Source organism: Oreochromis niloticus, linkage group LG9 (genome assembly GCF_001858045.2).
Source record: "Oreochromis niloticus isolate F11D_XX linkage group LG9, O_niloticus_UMD_NMBU, whole genome shotgun sequence".
NCBI lineage: Eukaryota > Metazoa > Chordata > Actinopteri > Cichliformes > Cichlidae > Oreochromis > Oreochromis niloticus.
The window spans coordinates 20,467,805-20,484,265 of record NC_031974.2 but is presented as its reverse complement, the minus strand read 5'-3'; the positions used below and the strand labels follow the sequence as shown (position 1 = coordinate 20,484,265).

The window sequence follows — 16,461 nt, the reverse complement described above, 5'->3', positions numbered from 1 at the left end:
ATGGTGTGGGGGATTTTTCTCAACCAAATGAGAATTGCTTAAATATAAGAGTCTACCTGAGTATTTTAGCTGACCGTTTCCAGCCCTCCGTGACCACAGTGTACCCATCTTCTCCTTCCAGCAGGATAACACACCATGGCACAAGTTCACATCATCTCAAAACTGGATTCTTGAACATGACAATGATTTCACGGTATTCAAACGGCATCCATCATAACCAGATCTCAATCCAGTAGAGCACCTTTGGGATGTTGGGAAACAGGAGATTTGCATCATGGATGCACAGATGAAACATCAGCAGCTGCTGTGTCATGCTATCATGTCAATATGGACCAAAAACTCTGAGGATTGTTTCCAACACCTTGTTGAGTGGAGTCAGTTTTGAAGGCACATGGGGTCCAACTCAGTACAATCAAGGTGCAACTAATGAAATAGCAAGTGAGAGTATTTAAATGTATAATGCAAACAGCTTTTTAAATCAAATTAACTTTAACAGACTCAAAATGGAAGAAGAAAGCGGCTAATAGAAATATGTGGTCATTCTATTGTTTTATTGCAAAATGAACTTTTCCTAACAATCCCAAGGTAGGAAAATCTATATGCAAGGAAAACAGAGATGAGAATAGAGTTACTTGCCCGTTGTAACGACTGCAGCTTAAAAGAAAGCATGCTGTATGGAAGTATACTGCACGACATACTTTATGAGATTTTTAAGACGTGCTTTTGTTTCTCTGTATCAGTGTCAAAAACGATTACTAATCGGGCATCATTTTTCTTTGGAGCAACGGCATCCAGTAAAATGAAATTCACGATGAAAGGTGAATGGTGAATCCCAGAGAGATGAGCATACTTCCCGACCTGCAGGCAGTTTGAACTAAACCACATTTTCTGGAAAATTACAAAGAAATTCATCGAACAGGTGATCACAGCAACAATACTTAAAACATATAGCAGCATCCTTTACAAGTCATAATGTTATAGTGTCTAACCATACAAAAATAAATGAATAACAAATTTCCCCAATCCAAAAGTACTAAATGTAGCAAAAGCACCAATAAATGTGCCAGACTTAATATAAAAGTGATATTATCTCTGAAGTGCCATTATAAGGTCATATAATACATTTCTATAATTAATATTCATACACAGATATTTGCTACAAAGGCAATATAAATGTAATACTATATTAACAAATATGTACAACAAAGTAATCAGCAATATTTACAGTTTTTAACATTTCCTGCTAAAGCTGACAAAAACTCATGGTTCTCATTGCGTGCATGTCAAGTTTCTTTTTTGTTGCAGGGCTTCCGTTGCCATAGTGACAACCTCTAACCCGTGTAGTGTAGCAAAGCCAGAAACATTTCAGTCATTGAGTTTGACAACATGGCTTGATTACCACCTTTTCAACAGCACGAGTGCGATTTTCTGTTTGGCGAAGCTGCCCTCTGGGGCTCTCAAATCACAGCGAACACCCGGAACGCCTTCCCTCCGGGAGGGTTTTGAAGGCTGCAGGGAAGGAGAACAACAAGAGGGAGAGTGAGTCTGGGTGCTGCATGTGTCAGATACAGAACGTGTCCCAGCCTACATGACAGACACACACAAACAGATCGACTGGTTTTGTGGAGAAATGTCCGTGGCAGTGTGCTGTCTGACGCTTTGATGACAGACAGGACACAAACAGATGGAGGCTGAAGTTCAGTGAAAAAAAAACAGGTAAACCACCCATTAATACACAAACACGAGGAACTTCATGTGGTCACCCAGCAAAGACAGACATGTTGTAAAGGTAAGGGAGACAGATAAATGATGGGCAGACGTCAGGTATCTTAGCAGAGTGACAAAGATAAATTAAGTGGCGACAGGCATGGTAAGAGCAAGGAGATGAAAAGGAGGAGGAAAGGGCTTTGAATGAATGAGGCTGTGCATGCAAGTCTCCCCTCTACATAGGTCATGGGAAGCGTAGTGATTCTGCAGACCACAGTAGGTGCAATTTAATTTCTCTTAAAAACTGGAACAGACTACACTGTATCTAGGTCACTTTGAAGAGTGGCTGGTATGAACCTGTGGCCTTAATATTGTTGCAAGGTGGTGCAGCATAAATTCAACACATGCTTTCACCTTATTAGCATAGCAATACCTTGGCGTGCAGGAGAATTTAATAACAGCAATCTCTAATTTTATACCAGAGACACTGAGTCTCCTGACTCAAAGATCACATCTGCTGGTTCTTCTACATTCAGAAGACAGCGTTACACAGCACAGATTTGAATTTGTTTGAGTACTTTATAGGCCGCTTTAAGCTTCTTAACATTCCAACAGCCACCGTAAAAACCAGTGATATCTCTTGTTTCCTACTCTGTGTTAGCACATGGCACCAAACAAGGTAATCTACTCTCAACCCTCTTCGTCGGATTAGACAAATGAAAAATGTCGGGGCGGTATAAGCAGATGTACACCCCTATGTCGACGATGAAGTGCTCTATTTGCAAACTAGCTGAGGTGTTTCATCTTATGTATAGTGCTGTCCTTGGCTGTGGCATTGTTAAAGCTGGAGTGAGAAGCTGTTACATATACATGACCAGCTGTTACATCCAAGCGCTCGCCAAGTGGGTTCACACAGTGCTGATTAAACCTATCAGAGCCATGTAAATGGATGTGTATTTTCCAGTATACCAGAGTTCTGAATCTGGCATCTGTGGTGACATTCCCATGCTGGCACTCCAGTAGAGATGAATTTTATATTAACAAAAAATAACCGGTTTGCTAAAACTGAAGAAGGGAGAAACCACAGAGCAGGATGGAGAAGAGTATATCAGCTAGGCGTGTGGTAGAAACGCCCAAAGAAAAGGAAAGTTTCTGGTGCTCTAGACAGAAAAGGAACTCGTTCAGAGAAAAAATTACAGTCTAAAAAAAAAGTTACTAACTGTTGTCAGCTGTGTTTATGTAATTATTTTTGCTGCCAGAAGGGGGAGACAAAAACAACAGAGATGCTAGGTGTTGTTCATATGCTAAAAATTGGTTATTTTAGCTTGTGGTTGCTAATACGGATGTAAGCATTAGCAACCACCATTCTGGGTGAACAAAAGATTACAAACAGGCCATTCCAGCCCATTGTTAGCTGACTGCCAAGCAATTAAAATGACACAATGCTTTTACAAGATGTTATAGTTGCATAGGCAACATGATGATGTCATAATATTTGATATAGATGAGAACCTTCAGAGGACTAAGATAAACCTGTGTGCAAAGTTTGGTCGCTCAACTCCTGTTGGTCCAAGAGGAGTTGAGAGACAAAGAAACAAACACAGACAAAAATTTCTTTGAAGATACTAGTTGTCTGTGCCGCATATATTTCATCTTTTTAGCTTTTGTGATGCTAGCTACTTTTCAGCTGTATTATGTTTACTAAATATTCAGCAACACAGCACCTTCAAATGCAGCAAGTCAGCTTTTCGGTGATGACGACTTCTATTTCTATACCATATAGCAAATTAGAGCAATCGAACGCCATTTCACAGATTCATTTAGATCACATGTGACCGTACAAGAAACCAGATACGTTTCTGCCAAACAAAATCCTTCTTTGCAGCTTCTTTCCTCAACCCGATTTGCATTAATTCATCCACTTTCCTGTTAGGACCAAGCAAAAAATTGTCTAAAATCTCATTCAGTATTGACCTCCTTTGAGATAAATGGTAACAAGACCCTGTTTCCTCGGTTACATGCATTACCTTTTTATTTCTGTCCTTTTTGTTGTCGTTTTTAATTTATCTGTTTAACTATATTAAGCTTTAAATCCTTGTCTATTGGTCGTCCTTTTTGACCTTCTACCAGAAAGCAAACCACGTCTAGAACTACACGAAGATGCACTCCTCTTGTGTACACTAATTGCCAAGCAATTCATTATTTTAAACTACAAGAATGCAAATGACTCTACCGCGTGCACTGCATACAGGATGTAACTGCCTGCATCTTGAAACGATTAGGTCCACAAGGAGAGGAGAGTGGATACCTGAGAGGCATTGATTTCTTACTGCTCCACTCTGGGTGCAAGTGCATTAACCTCTTCACTTTCCTGTCATGTATTAAGGCTGAATGCTGACACAGGACCAGTAAACCCCCCAAACAATAGATCTATATTGGTATTATAAAACAGAGATAGGATACCATTATGCATTATTTATTTTGTCCTTCTTTTATTGTATGTGTATATATATATATATATATATATATATCTATATATATATATATATATATATATATATATATATATCTATATATCTATATATCTATATATATATATATATATATATATCTATATATCTATATATATATATATATATATATATATATATATATATATATATATATATATATATATATATATATATATATATATATGTAGGGAGAGAGAGAGAGAAATATTTTCCCCTCTTATAAGATTGTGAGGTTAGTCATCCAATACCTCTCTGAGGAAATGCCATTTTGGTACGAGGCGATGTAGTGTTTTCGCTTGTCCACTGGCATCACATCGATGTAACCACCCACATCGTTCCTGAAGACTCCGGCGTGGACGGCCGCTCGACATATACTGGACTTCTACAGGAGCATGCAAGAGGAAGGAAAACATGTCAGAAATGTTCATTCATTTCTGTCTCTAAAATGCTGACAGCCCCAAAGTAGTGTGAATTAGTGTCTGACAAGTTCACCTTCAAAAACAGGGACTTACATCAGAGTATATTCTGGTACCGATCACTCTGGATATGTGAGGATTCTCTTCTACACAGTTTCTCGGGCAGTATAACCTAAGACGAATGATGAACAGACATGATGCTAGGCAGCTCTGATAACCAGAGAGAGCGTGCGATACAGGGAGGTGCATACCTTGGACAGTGTTTTACAGGCCTTTCGTATGGACACAGTTGTGCAACTGTGGTTTCACATGTGATGGCTTTGACTGTAAGAAGGAAACACAGCGAGTGTCAGCAAAGCTCATAATGAGAAGCTGGAAACAAATGACAACATATCTACATGCACAGCGTGACGTCGCCAGACTAACCTGTCACTCTGGAGACTATGAAGGAGTTAGCACTTTGATATTTTCTGTCAAGGGGAAAATGAATACAGCAACATTAGGTGTTATTATTTCTATTCACTTTCATTATACTTAACAATCAGTTGTCATTGGTGTAAATTTATTGCTGTCTCACCCAAGTGACTGGATGCCATTCTTGTAGGATTTGATAAAAAAGTGCTTTCTTCCTTGCCTTGTTACATCCATCCATCCTCCATCATTATCTATGACACCAGCATGTAGACCAGCTCTGCACACACTGGATTGCTGCAACAAAAGAGATACAAAGAAACACCATTTATACTGTATTTAGTAAGAAATTTGGATAAATTAAGACGTATCCTCAAAGTATAAAACATCTTTTTCCCCAAAGCTTCATCTTGCACACCTCATGAAAAAACACTGTAGTGTCCAAATGTTTTTTAATCTTCCCTCAGAGTAGACTAGCTACATGTGCACTCACCATTTCATAGTACACTGTGCCAACTACTTTTCCTGTAGCATCTAGGCATCCAGCTGGGCACTCGTATCTGTGTGTCAATGCAAAAATAACCATGTGAATATGTGAACTGCACATTCTGCACCGCACCCTATTAATGCTTCGTCTTCACTGTACCTATTGCATGTTGTTCCTTTGCACTGATCCCGAAGCTTAGTGTCACAGGTCACTAGCTGGGCTGGAACACATAAACACAGAGGTCTTTGAGTTCTCCTGCAGGAAACAGCATGCGTGAACTAGCGGCTCCTATGCAGATGACTAGTTCCTAAAAGACTCGAGTGGAGACGCTTCAAGAATAAAAGACAAGAATTCAGGTTCAGGGTGGTCAGCAAAACTAGAGGATGTGTCTCATCTTACGAGCACAGGCCCCAATGTGCTGCAGAGAGGAAGCCATTTAAAAACCACAGCGAGCCGCTCTCACCCCTCAACCCTTCTCAGCAAGCCAAAAACAAACACACACTCAGGGGCTCATGCTAAAATAGACCTCCCCTCTCTGCTCCAAAGAGTGACTTGCAATATTGAGTAGACTCCAGAAAGTGCCAGGGTTAATCAGGGAGATGACAGATAAGGACTACACAGCATCAAAGCAATTTAAGATAAATTGCAAGAAAAATATTTAAGGTCAAAGTCTACTTTTTGCACTTCTTATTCAGTATCGCTAGCTCAATACTGAGCAAGCAGCTACTCTAAAGCTCTTTGGTTCTGAGCCAGGTTTCTTTTTCTTTTGCAGCACATATTGTCCTCCACTTCCACTCTCTGCGCCTCCCAGACCTAAAACCATATTGTACACCCCCCATTTCGAGACGAAACTAGATCCAAAATAAACAGTCAAATGGCAGCTTACACATCTGCTGTGTGTTGACCATTTCATTCTTCTGCAGGTCCTCTGCGGGGGGCTGTGTAGGGGCTGGAGCGGGGAAACTGGGAGGCTCAGGTCTGGAGGCCCGAGCTCGGGGATTTGTGGTACGGGGGACCTCCGGTTCAATAAAGTTGTTCTCTTCAGTTTCCTCTTGCAGTGGATATGAATTGTCATCTTGCCCTTAAATAAAACAGAAATCAAGGCATGATAAGGAGTCATTTGCATCGACTTCTGTCTCCCTCTCTCTCTCTGTGGCTTTTTCTTACCTTTGTAGCAGAGGTTGTCTTTGCATCCTCCTCCATAGCTGGGGGGACAAGAAGAGCATGGGGTCCCATGTTTGTAAGGTGCATGACCCCACCAGTTTCCCCTGTGCACATGAAACATCAAACAAAAACTACTGAACACAGACATACCAGTACTGCTTTAACTACAAGTGATCGCTGTGATGTCACATCAAAATGACCTGAGACTATAGTTAGCTCTTCACAGTGCTGGTACACAACACATCTGCTTACTTTGGTGAATAGTTGCAGACAAGATAGACTGCTTTGGCCCAGATCTGCCCCCACACGTTCATGTTGTAACACAAGTTGATTGCACAGCCGATTCGACTGCTGGTAGCCCAGACAAGCTACAAAAGAAGGACAACACGGAGAAGCAGAAACAGATGACTTAAATGTTCTCATTGCACATCTGTAAGGTTTCCAGAAGTCATGATCCATAGCTACCTGTGTGTAATGTGTGCAAACTGGGCCAGAGCACTTGAAGGGACAGTAGGGATTACACTCCTGAGGGTAAGGGAAGGAGTAGTCTTTCACTTCATCATACCAAGCCTGAACATGGGACGTGGGTGGACGATACCTGGAGAGATCGGTAAGAACATCTATGATTATAATGTTCCAAGCAACATTTCTTGTGTCTTATGAGTCCTTTGGTGTAGATGTTTGCATTAAGCTCTTCACTGCTCACTGCAACTTGGATATTCTGCTTGGATATTCTGTTATATTAAAATGCATATATATATATATATATATATATATATATATATATATATATATATATATATATATATATGGTAAATATGACTGAGCATTAGATAAGGAGTGCTTGATTTGTTTTGACACAAGAACTCTGAGGCAAGCACACTTAATAAACCCATGTAGTGCCACCTATAGTTATCATCCACTGGCAAACAGAGTGCTCTAACTGAAAATCAACATTTGTGCTCAGTAACCAAGGACACTGATCTGGCACCAGGTGTTGCCAGTTAATCTGATTAGAATTAAGCAGACATCTCGACTGTGGAGTGATATGATTAGATGCAGAACAAGCGTCTCTTGTGTGAAGCAGCGCTGTTTTCGGGAGCTCTGCGGGAGACTGAGTGAAATAAAGGAGCAAAGAAATCTGTATTAAGTCTGAGTCCACTCTCATACATGCCACAGTGTGCGTCTGATGTCTCACTCGCAGTAGGTAAATGCCAGTCATGGGTAACATATTGTACACTCACCAGCCACTTTATTACTTGTGAATGTTCAAGTGCTTGTTAATGCAAATGTCTTATCTGCCAATCAGAATAGAGAAACAGGGTGATTTAAGAGACTTTGGACGTGGCGTGGTTTTCCGTGCCAGATGGGCTGCTTGGAATATTTCAGAAACTGCTGATCTACTGGAATTTTCCAACACAACCCTATCTCTAGGGTTTGCAAAGAAAGGTCCAAAAACCAGAAAATATCCAGTGAGCAGCAGTTCTCTGTTCAAAAATGCCTGCTTGATGCCAGAGGTCAGAGGAGAGCAGCCAGGATGCTTTGAGCTGACAGGAAGGCAACAGTAACTCAAATAACCACCTGTTACCAACAAGGTAGGCAGAGCAGCATCTCTGAACGCACAGCACATCAAAACCTTTTAGCAGATGGGCTACAACAGTAGAGGACCACACTGGGTGCCACCCCTGTCAGCTAAGAACAGGAAACTGAGGCTACAATTCACACAGGCTCACCGAAATTGGACAACAGAAGAAAAACTTTGTCTGACTTGATAAGTCTTGATTTCTGCTGTGTCTGGTGTTAACTGGTGGTGTAAATAACACGAGAGCATAGATCCATCCTTGCTTCTATCAACAGTTCAGTCTGCTGGTGGTGCAATGTTGCGCTGATATTTTCCTTGGACACTTCAGGCCTTTTAGTATCAACTGAACATTGTTTAAATGTCAGAATGCCCGAGTACTGTTGCTGACCATCCCTTTATGACGACAGTGTAGCCATCCTCTGATGCCTGCCTCCAGCAGGACAACACACTTAAACACGAGAGTGGCTTCACTGTATTTGAACAGCCTTGATCATCACCATTTTTACACTGCAGCTTACTTGGTCACTTAAAGTACAACAGAGCACCCTTTGAAGTCCACAAACATATTTAACTTTAGTGTTTGATAGCATAAAAGTCTACATGCATAAACTGTCTGTAATAACCGATTATTTACCTTCCCCAGTGTGCCCCCAGATTCTGTCCAATCTGCGGCAGCAAGCCGGCGGGCCCGTGCTCCCACAGACACGTCTCTGCCCACTCCTCTGCAGTACGTTCCAACTCTGTGTCCCACACCTGCACGAGGCCAAATAAGAAATGAGTTTCCTGGATTATAAAAGTAACAAAATGGTGATAAAATGCATATAAACCAGTTCAATGTGTTATAGGGTAAAGGAGCTTAGAGAAACACTGCTCTGTGGTCAGTAACATGAGGGGAAATAGCACACCATTTCAACCTATAATGAATAAGCAATATTCATTATGTGTGATAAGGAAGAGAAACTAGGAGCCGCTGCTGCTGTAAAGCTTTTTGCCTTTCCTACTTCGACTCAGCTGACTTTTCTTGGAAGTTGGAAGTTTTGGAAGTTTTTTTTTTTTGGTAATAACTTCCATATGTCTCTAGTGAGATGACTGGGTACAAGCTTTTGTTTCACTTTCCCTCTGTGAGTTGCCCTCTCAGTCAAGTTTAGCTCTGGTTGGATACTAAGGGATCGTATTCCCATTCTGGGGTTTTCTGGGAATGCAAAGAGCGTCCTTCCTCCCTGCTGACCTACATTCTACTATAAAAATGCTAGAAAAACACCAACTGTACTTCCTCTGAAGGACGCCATGTGTTCGTTTACTCCCAGCTCCAGTGTGGGATGACTTATATAACAGGTTTCTGCCAGAAAGTCAATTAGTTGATGTGCGTTAGTGGGTGTGAGCACATGTATTAGGAGTATACGGGTGAAGGTGTGAGAAATATTCGCATTTCACACGTTGGGGCCTGGAATTCAGCTAACCTTCACTGAAATCTCATCCACTAACCATACTAAAATAACCCCCCTCAACTTCCACCAGCCACCTCCACCTCCACTGTCCGTCCCCCACTTTCAGTCCCTCTAGAAACAACTGCCCCGCACACCTACTTAGCAACAGGATGTCTGGCAGTGCTGCAAATTAACTCTTAACTCCGAGCAGTTTCTTCAGCTGTTTCTTCCCGTTAAACGCATTTGTTAAAAATCAGCGACGCCAACGTGATACTGCAGAGCTGAATGTCAGTTTTTAAAACAGAGCCTTGTGGGAAGGTTACATAACTGAACAAACACATAAAAATTCATCGCCAATAGAGGGATGCAGAGTTACAGCAACCTCTCCTGCAGTTGCCTGTGGTCGTTCCTGTACAGTAAGGTCAGATGTTGAGTGACAGACGCAGGGCTAAAACAGGAATGAGAATTTGTTTACCTGAAACCCTATCTCGCTCCGACGTGACCTCTGCTTGCAGTGAGCCGCAAATAAACGTAAGTGTTGCCTTATCTGTTGCGTATCCCTTTTTTTGGCAGGATAATAGCCAGCAATGCTGGAACAAAGGCACTAAAGGTTTTTAAGCTTGGTCATCATCCGCACTAGAAGAATCCTAATGGAGACCAGTCAACTCTAGTTTGATTTATATCTGAATATTTTACCTTTGATGCTTCTCAACGAATGACATCTTTGTGCAAAAAAATAGACTGATAAGCAGACTGAAATACAGTATGCAGGGCTAACTGTAGAATGATCTGCAAACCACATGAGGAGTGTGGTCTGTTCAGTGTTTTTTTTCCACCCTAAATTGGTGGTTCCGTGTCTTAAAACATTTTACTGTGACTGCAACTACAATAGGCTTCAAGCCTGAAAAAGAACCCCAAATTCTGGCTGCAGCTTCTTGGAGCTCTTGGAGATTACAGTTTGTATCACAAAGACGTGATGTGCGATGATTTCGAGGCACGTCTTAAATAATGATAAAATAAGCGGCACCGTCCAGCTGAGAAACTCATTCCACTGTCTTGAAAAGTTGCAGTGAAAGCAGGTTGAGAAAGTGTTGACCAAGACACATATTTTTCAGCTGTTGAGTCTGTACAGAGTGCAGCTGGCTTGTCAAGCCGCTGCTGTTTGCACAGTTCGCCCAGCAGGGGAGGCCTTGTAACCGCGAACCACCCCGCCCACCACCCACTTCGACCACAGTTCCGCGGGGCCGTAAAGAAAAACACCTCCTCTGCTTGAGTCTTTCAGCGCCGTGCACACTGCATTGCTTATTTCGCTTAACACTTCATTTGTGGCCATTTTTTGTTTTTTTTTTCTGATTCTATTCCAAAGGCCCAGAGGGCTACTTCCTTTGCAAGTGTGGGTTTCCTGCTCATAATCAATGGTGCATGCTGAATAATACTGAAAAGCAGGGAACAGACATGGGAATTGGGAAACCAAAGCCGGGGGAAAAGAAAACAGAAGGGGTGATATGATTTGGTGAGAACAATGGGATGCAAATGGGTAACTTAATTTACAGCAATACAAATCTTAACGGTATAGCAACAATAGTCAACAACAAGGGAAAAATAATAAGACAAATTAAAGGAAAGATGTGTATCCTCAGTTTGTGTAAATGTGTCTCTGCTCATTTTTATACCCATGCCGTTTTTTATTCTATTACACATTACTGAGTCGTCATTGGAGTCAATGGTCCGAAAAGTTTTATGATGACATTCCCCGAAATATTTATGAAAAGTGCAATTGCAACCCATTCATAGTGAGCATTTGCAGGAAGAGCAATGTTTATAATCTTGGCATTATATTAAGCAAGTGTACTGAGAGCTTTGGACTCCCACAGCAATATATGCAGCTTGAGATGGCGTGCAATTATTCATGCAGTGCATTCTAGCTCCCACCAGCTCACATCAAAGTTCCCGGGGCTGACCACTGTTTGAATGTTGTCGCCGAGCAAACACCATTATCTCCCTATTATTGTGCTGTAACAGGGGGCATGGTTTGAGCAACACTGCAAAGCAAATCATTGTCGGATGAGAAAATCGCATTTGCAAAATTGCAGAAGGAGTTACGCAGCCAGTGTTTTGCAGATGAACCAAATGACAGGAAGCCGTTTCAATTGCGAGCTGGCCAAACTGTAGCTCGAAACGCATGACAGGCGTTGGAGGAGGCAGTGAAGGATGGCTTTCAGAGGTTCTACGGACTTTTAAAAAAAGGCTGATGAGTCAGGACTAGATGGAAGGCCAAAGTGTTTTAAGTCAGCGTAGGGGAATGTTGGCCTCAGTTCATGGCATTGTCTAGAGGATAAAAGAGCACTTGGATGACCTCCGTAAATCAAAAAAAAAAAATCCTCTGAACAGGTGGTTTGAAGGATGTGCCAATAAGCGTAACGGCTCAGGTTTCACAAAAAGGAATCGGAAAGTATTTTCAATAGGTCAGGGAATGCCAAAGACAATCTGTGAAGCTAGCAAACACAGGGGATGCTTTTTATGTCTCCAAACGTGTCTATCTCCGTCACCAAACAGTGCCACTGCAGGCCTCGTCATAGCTCCTTAAATGTTTTTATAGACAATGCAAGAGTGCCACTTGTTTTCGGCAACCAGTGCAGGTGAGGTCCCAAGAGAGCATATTTTCTGTTAGTTTGTCTGTTAGGCTTTGCAGGAGTTTAATTATAAGTAATTCAGGGTGGATTGTTCCAAATTACTGTACATAGGATCTACTGGATGTGCTTTAAGCACCTGTGGCAGATGCTCTCTTCCCCACGCCTTGTGACTGAGCAAACCTGTAATGAAAAACAGACACACACACACACTGGAGGGAATTCATCTCCGGGCTGGTGTATGACTTCTGAACCATCCAGTGCAAGAAACGTTGCATCATATGCTCGTCCATATAGCTGTAGACATTAACCCGGTGAAAATGTATTATCCTGCTTTTTTTTATTGTTTTCTTATTGTGCTTCTTTGGTTTTTTAAACACATTACGCATCAATGATTTAAAAGGCTCAACATTTGGCAGCAGAGCTCTTGATTCATCCATTCATTTATCATCCATTGCTAACATCACTGTAACCTCAGACCTGAGCGCAGACCAGCAGCGCCAAGTTAAACATCAAGGCAGGTGGGGCTCTTTCTCCCAGGATGCCATTTGTTTATCTTACAGGGCTTCAAACGCTGACACGTCTCTGTTTATACCTGTGGGGTCAACATTTGAGTGAGCGGCAGAAACGCGGTCCTCCTACTGAAGCTTTGTGGACCGCTACAGAGTGTGAATGCTTATCCGGGGAATTTTTTGGGCCTCTGTCTTGGATAATGACAGAATGGGAACGGAGCCACAGGGATAAGGGAGAGGGAGGCAGAAAGAGAGAGAGAGAGAGGGCAAGAAAAAGAAGCCGATAAGGGGGAGGAAAGAGGGGGATTTGAATTGATGTTATCACTGAGTCTCTGTCATGATTGCCACAGAGGGTCACTCGGGTTGTGGTTTAATACAATGGCAGACAATAACAGAGCTGATGGGCAAATGGTTATGTGTGCGGATGTCTGTGTGTGTGTGTGTGTGTCTGCATGCCTGAGTGTGTCAGGAGAGCAGGAGAGCATGTCTATGAAGTCTTCCAGTACAGTGAAGCTGTGAGGTTTCTGAAAGGTGACAGCAGTTCAACACGGACCAAAGGAAAATCGGAGGAATACGGAGCACCCTTTTAAAAATAAAGTGCTAAAAATCACCAAAAGACCTGCTCTACATATGACCTGAACAGCTTTTGCCTGAAACACACTGACATCTACAAAATTGCACATGAGATTTCGGTGCCTATTCTTGCATGCTGCTGTCTCTCCTAACTGCGTGCCCCTTCAGAGTTTTTTTTTCTTTTTGCTCATTTCCTCTTTTCTCACCTTCACTTCAGTTACTTTGACACCTGTTTTGCGATGCTTTCTCTCCCTCCATCTGTCTCACTCTGCCTCCTCTTCCTATTTAAAAAACTCTTTTGAGTTGTTTTTTTTTTGTACCTCTATTTCACTTCATCTTGCATTTCTTGCTAACTTTCATTCTCCTTCACCTCACATACTCTTGTTGCTTGCCTTTCCATATTTCACCCCTGGGTGCCCCTGCAGCTAAGAAAAAAAAAAACAGCCAAGTGTAACAGGAGACAGTAGAAAAGAGCTGTGTGCTGCTGGCTCAGCGTTTCTCCTCTAGCGTGGGCCTTAACCAGAAGGCAGCCAGGCTGAGCGTCTCACATACACATACCTATAACACACACACACACACACACACACACACACACTAGAGGTCCTCAAGTCCAACCTCTCAATTATACAATTACACAGTCCAGCAATTGCCCCCAGCAGGAACTGTTTATTTGCCTTTACCACAGAATAATACTGCCTTTTGTTCCATAGCTCTTTAAGCGTGGATGAAAAGATGATAAAATCTCATTACTTTCTGCACATTGCATTGATTTTTACCCTTTTAACTATTGTAGATGGCAATGCGCTGTAGTGGTCAAGCTGCGCCTACACACGTAGTGCTTCTGGAAAAGTTTCAGATTTGTGGATTGCTAAGTTTCAGAAGGTGTGCTATCCCCCGTGTGCGTTTAGTGAGGGGAGTCGAGGGAGGGGCAGCTGGTAAAACGAGCCCCGGTGCCGTGCTCTGATTCTAATTGCACTGTGAAAAGTGATCTGGCGCTCTACATACACGTGATGGCCAAAGGATAAAGTCAAACAAATCTCTTACCATGAGTAAAAGAAAACAACAGAAAAAAAACATTGGAGAAATGTGATCATTGGCAAGGTGGTGAGAATTCTTCGCTTCTGGCAAAAATGACCAAAGTCACGTGGGTACAAAGTTAAGTGTGTGTGTGTCTCTTTGTGTTTGGGCTCATGTGTGAGGGTGCTTAGATGCTGGCATGCTGCAAGTGTGAGCCAAGTGGGACAAACGCCAGGCAGTCTGGTGACTGGGTCATTTCACTAAGCTATATGGGCCACAAATGTGCGAGAGTTCAGAAAAGGGTCAAAACATGCGTTAACTGCATGAACTCTAAATCACCGAAGACGCACAGACAACACCTGCACCTACCATGTACTCCATGTTGGAAGCAGGAGGGTAAACTTGGCCTCTGAGCTTGTTGTGAAGGTCCAGGATGAGCTGAGCGTCGCTGTCAGTAATGGCCCTCTTCCCCCTCTGTTTGGCCTCCCACCAGTCGCCGTCCTCGTCCAGATACTTGTCCAAAATCTGCTCCCAGCCTGTGGAGTTTGGAAGCATCACCATGGAAGTCGTCGTCTGGAGCAGCAGGAGCAAGGACACGCCTCTCAGCCGGTGCAGGGATCCAAGCCTCATCCTTGGAAACGCCGGTGATAACGATAAACTCGAGCAGGATGGATAGGGTGGAAAAATATTTTTGTGCCAGCGCAGACACACTTTGTCTACAATGTCAGTTGACAAGGACCCTGAAGGAGAGAGCGGGGGAGAGAAAGAAATGATAATTGGAAGCTTTGCAGTTGGAGTGCTGTATCAAATTTGCTGAATAACTTGGGTCAATATTGAACTTGGTGAGGACAGTGTGTTGGCTTGCAGGCACTTAGTCTGGTGCGCTGCCACAGGTAAGCTAATGGGGTTCACTGAGGGTAAGCTGGCAGGCTGGGAATGACTAGTTTGGATTAAGCCTGGATTAAAGAAATCAATTTTTACAACTTTCCCCCTAAATCCAAATAATAAAAGGAAAGCTTTAGAAGGAAAGAACACAGCATTACAAATCACAGTAAACAGCACAGCTGCAATAAATGCAGTTAAGGGTACAGGATGGTGAATAATGTAGCTTTTGCTTTTACCAAGCCTATATAAACACAAGCTCTCACTGGAAGTGTGTGTGCAAGCAAGGATGATGACAGAAGCTGATATTACGAGCCAATATCTAATGGAAAATGTGAAGAGTAATGCATATTAAAACAGAAATGGAGTGGTGTGATTTAGTGCAGACTTTGGAAATAATTTACCTTTAATGAATTGGAATGAAGCCCACTCCTTGAGGTTCTGACAGAGATCTGGCTGTGATGAAACTTGTGCAGCAAGAAGAAGGGGGAAAAAATCCGCCTTCAGTTTGTGTTGCAGAGCTCAGGTGGAGCGGTGTGATGATTGTCGCTGGCTGCCATAGCACGTAAATCAAAGATGTGATGTGGTAGCTTCATTCGGTTTTCATCAGTTTGGGGGGGAAAAAAGAGAAGAAGTAGAAAAAGAAGAAGAAGGCTGGTCTTTCTTCTTTCAGGATTTTTGCACCAAAGCCGCCAAAGCATCACTTATCCACATTTTATCCTAAACTTGGCTGGGCTTCCAGAGAGCCGCCCCTGACCACGCCTCTCCTAACTTTGGAAACAGCCCACACCGCTTCATGGCGAGACCTCTGTGCGCTTCCGGGGCAGTGCGTGCATATTTCTTTCTCCAGTAATGCGCGCAGAAAGTAAACTTCATACTGTGAGACTCTAAAACGCACAAAAAGATTTCAGATAAACGTTTTCTTTATATTTATTGATTCTGACAATGAGTTTATAATGATCGTGACGTCATTTATTAGTTATACCACCTGATCTTTGATTGGCTCGTCATTAGCGTTTTGTGATTTCAGCCTGGAAAGTGATTTTGTTCAAAACCGCATTAACTTAAATCAGATCTACCTCATTTTCCCAGGTCTGGCTGTTCACAGGTGACTCTCTGTCTTCTTCTTTTTTCTTTTTT

The 16,461-nt window shown here is 42.4% G+C and overlaps 1 protein-coding gene across 3 annotated transcripts; it reads right to left on the bottom strand.

Annotated features, from left to right (window-relative positions):
- Positions 1–525: 525 nt before the first annotated feature.
- On the bottom strand, positions 526–16,111 carry crispld1a (cysteine-rich secretory protein LCCL domain containing 1a). 3 transcript variants are annotated; one of them, XR_269500.4, is made up of 16 exons: positions 15,726–16,111; positions 14,809–15,179; positions 8,915–9,033; positions 7,164–7,296; positions 6,951–7,066; positions 6,702–6,802; positions 6,421–6,615; positions 5,694–5,754; positions 5,541–5,607; positions 5,214–5,344; positions 5,063–5,106; positions 4,888–4,960; positions 4,733–4,808; positions 4,469–4,602; positions 699–1,509; positions 526–595 (listed from the first exon to the last, which is right to left on the bottom strand). XR_269500.4 is itself a non-coding variant. In XM_005471787.4 (15 exons), the coding sequence occupies exons 2-15, from the start codon at positions 15,067–15,069 to the stop codon at positions 1,458–1,460; spliced, it is 1,563 nt and encodes a 520-aa protein (XP_005471844.1). In that variant the 5' UTR covers positions 15,070–15,179; positions 15,726–16,111; the 3' UTR covers positions 531–1,457. The 3 variants fall into 3 exon arrangements, 1 of the variants encoding a protein (XP_005471844.1); XR_269499.4 differs by having other exon boundaries at positions 531–888; positions 1,403–1,509; XM_005471787.4 differs by having other exon boundaries at positions 531–1,509.
- Between the last annotated feature and the right edge of the window lie 350 nt (positions 16,112–16,461).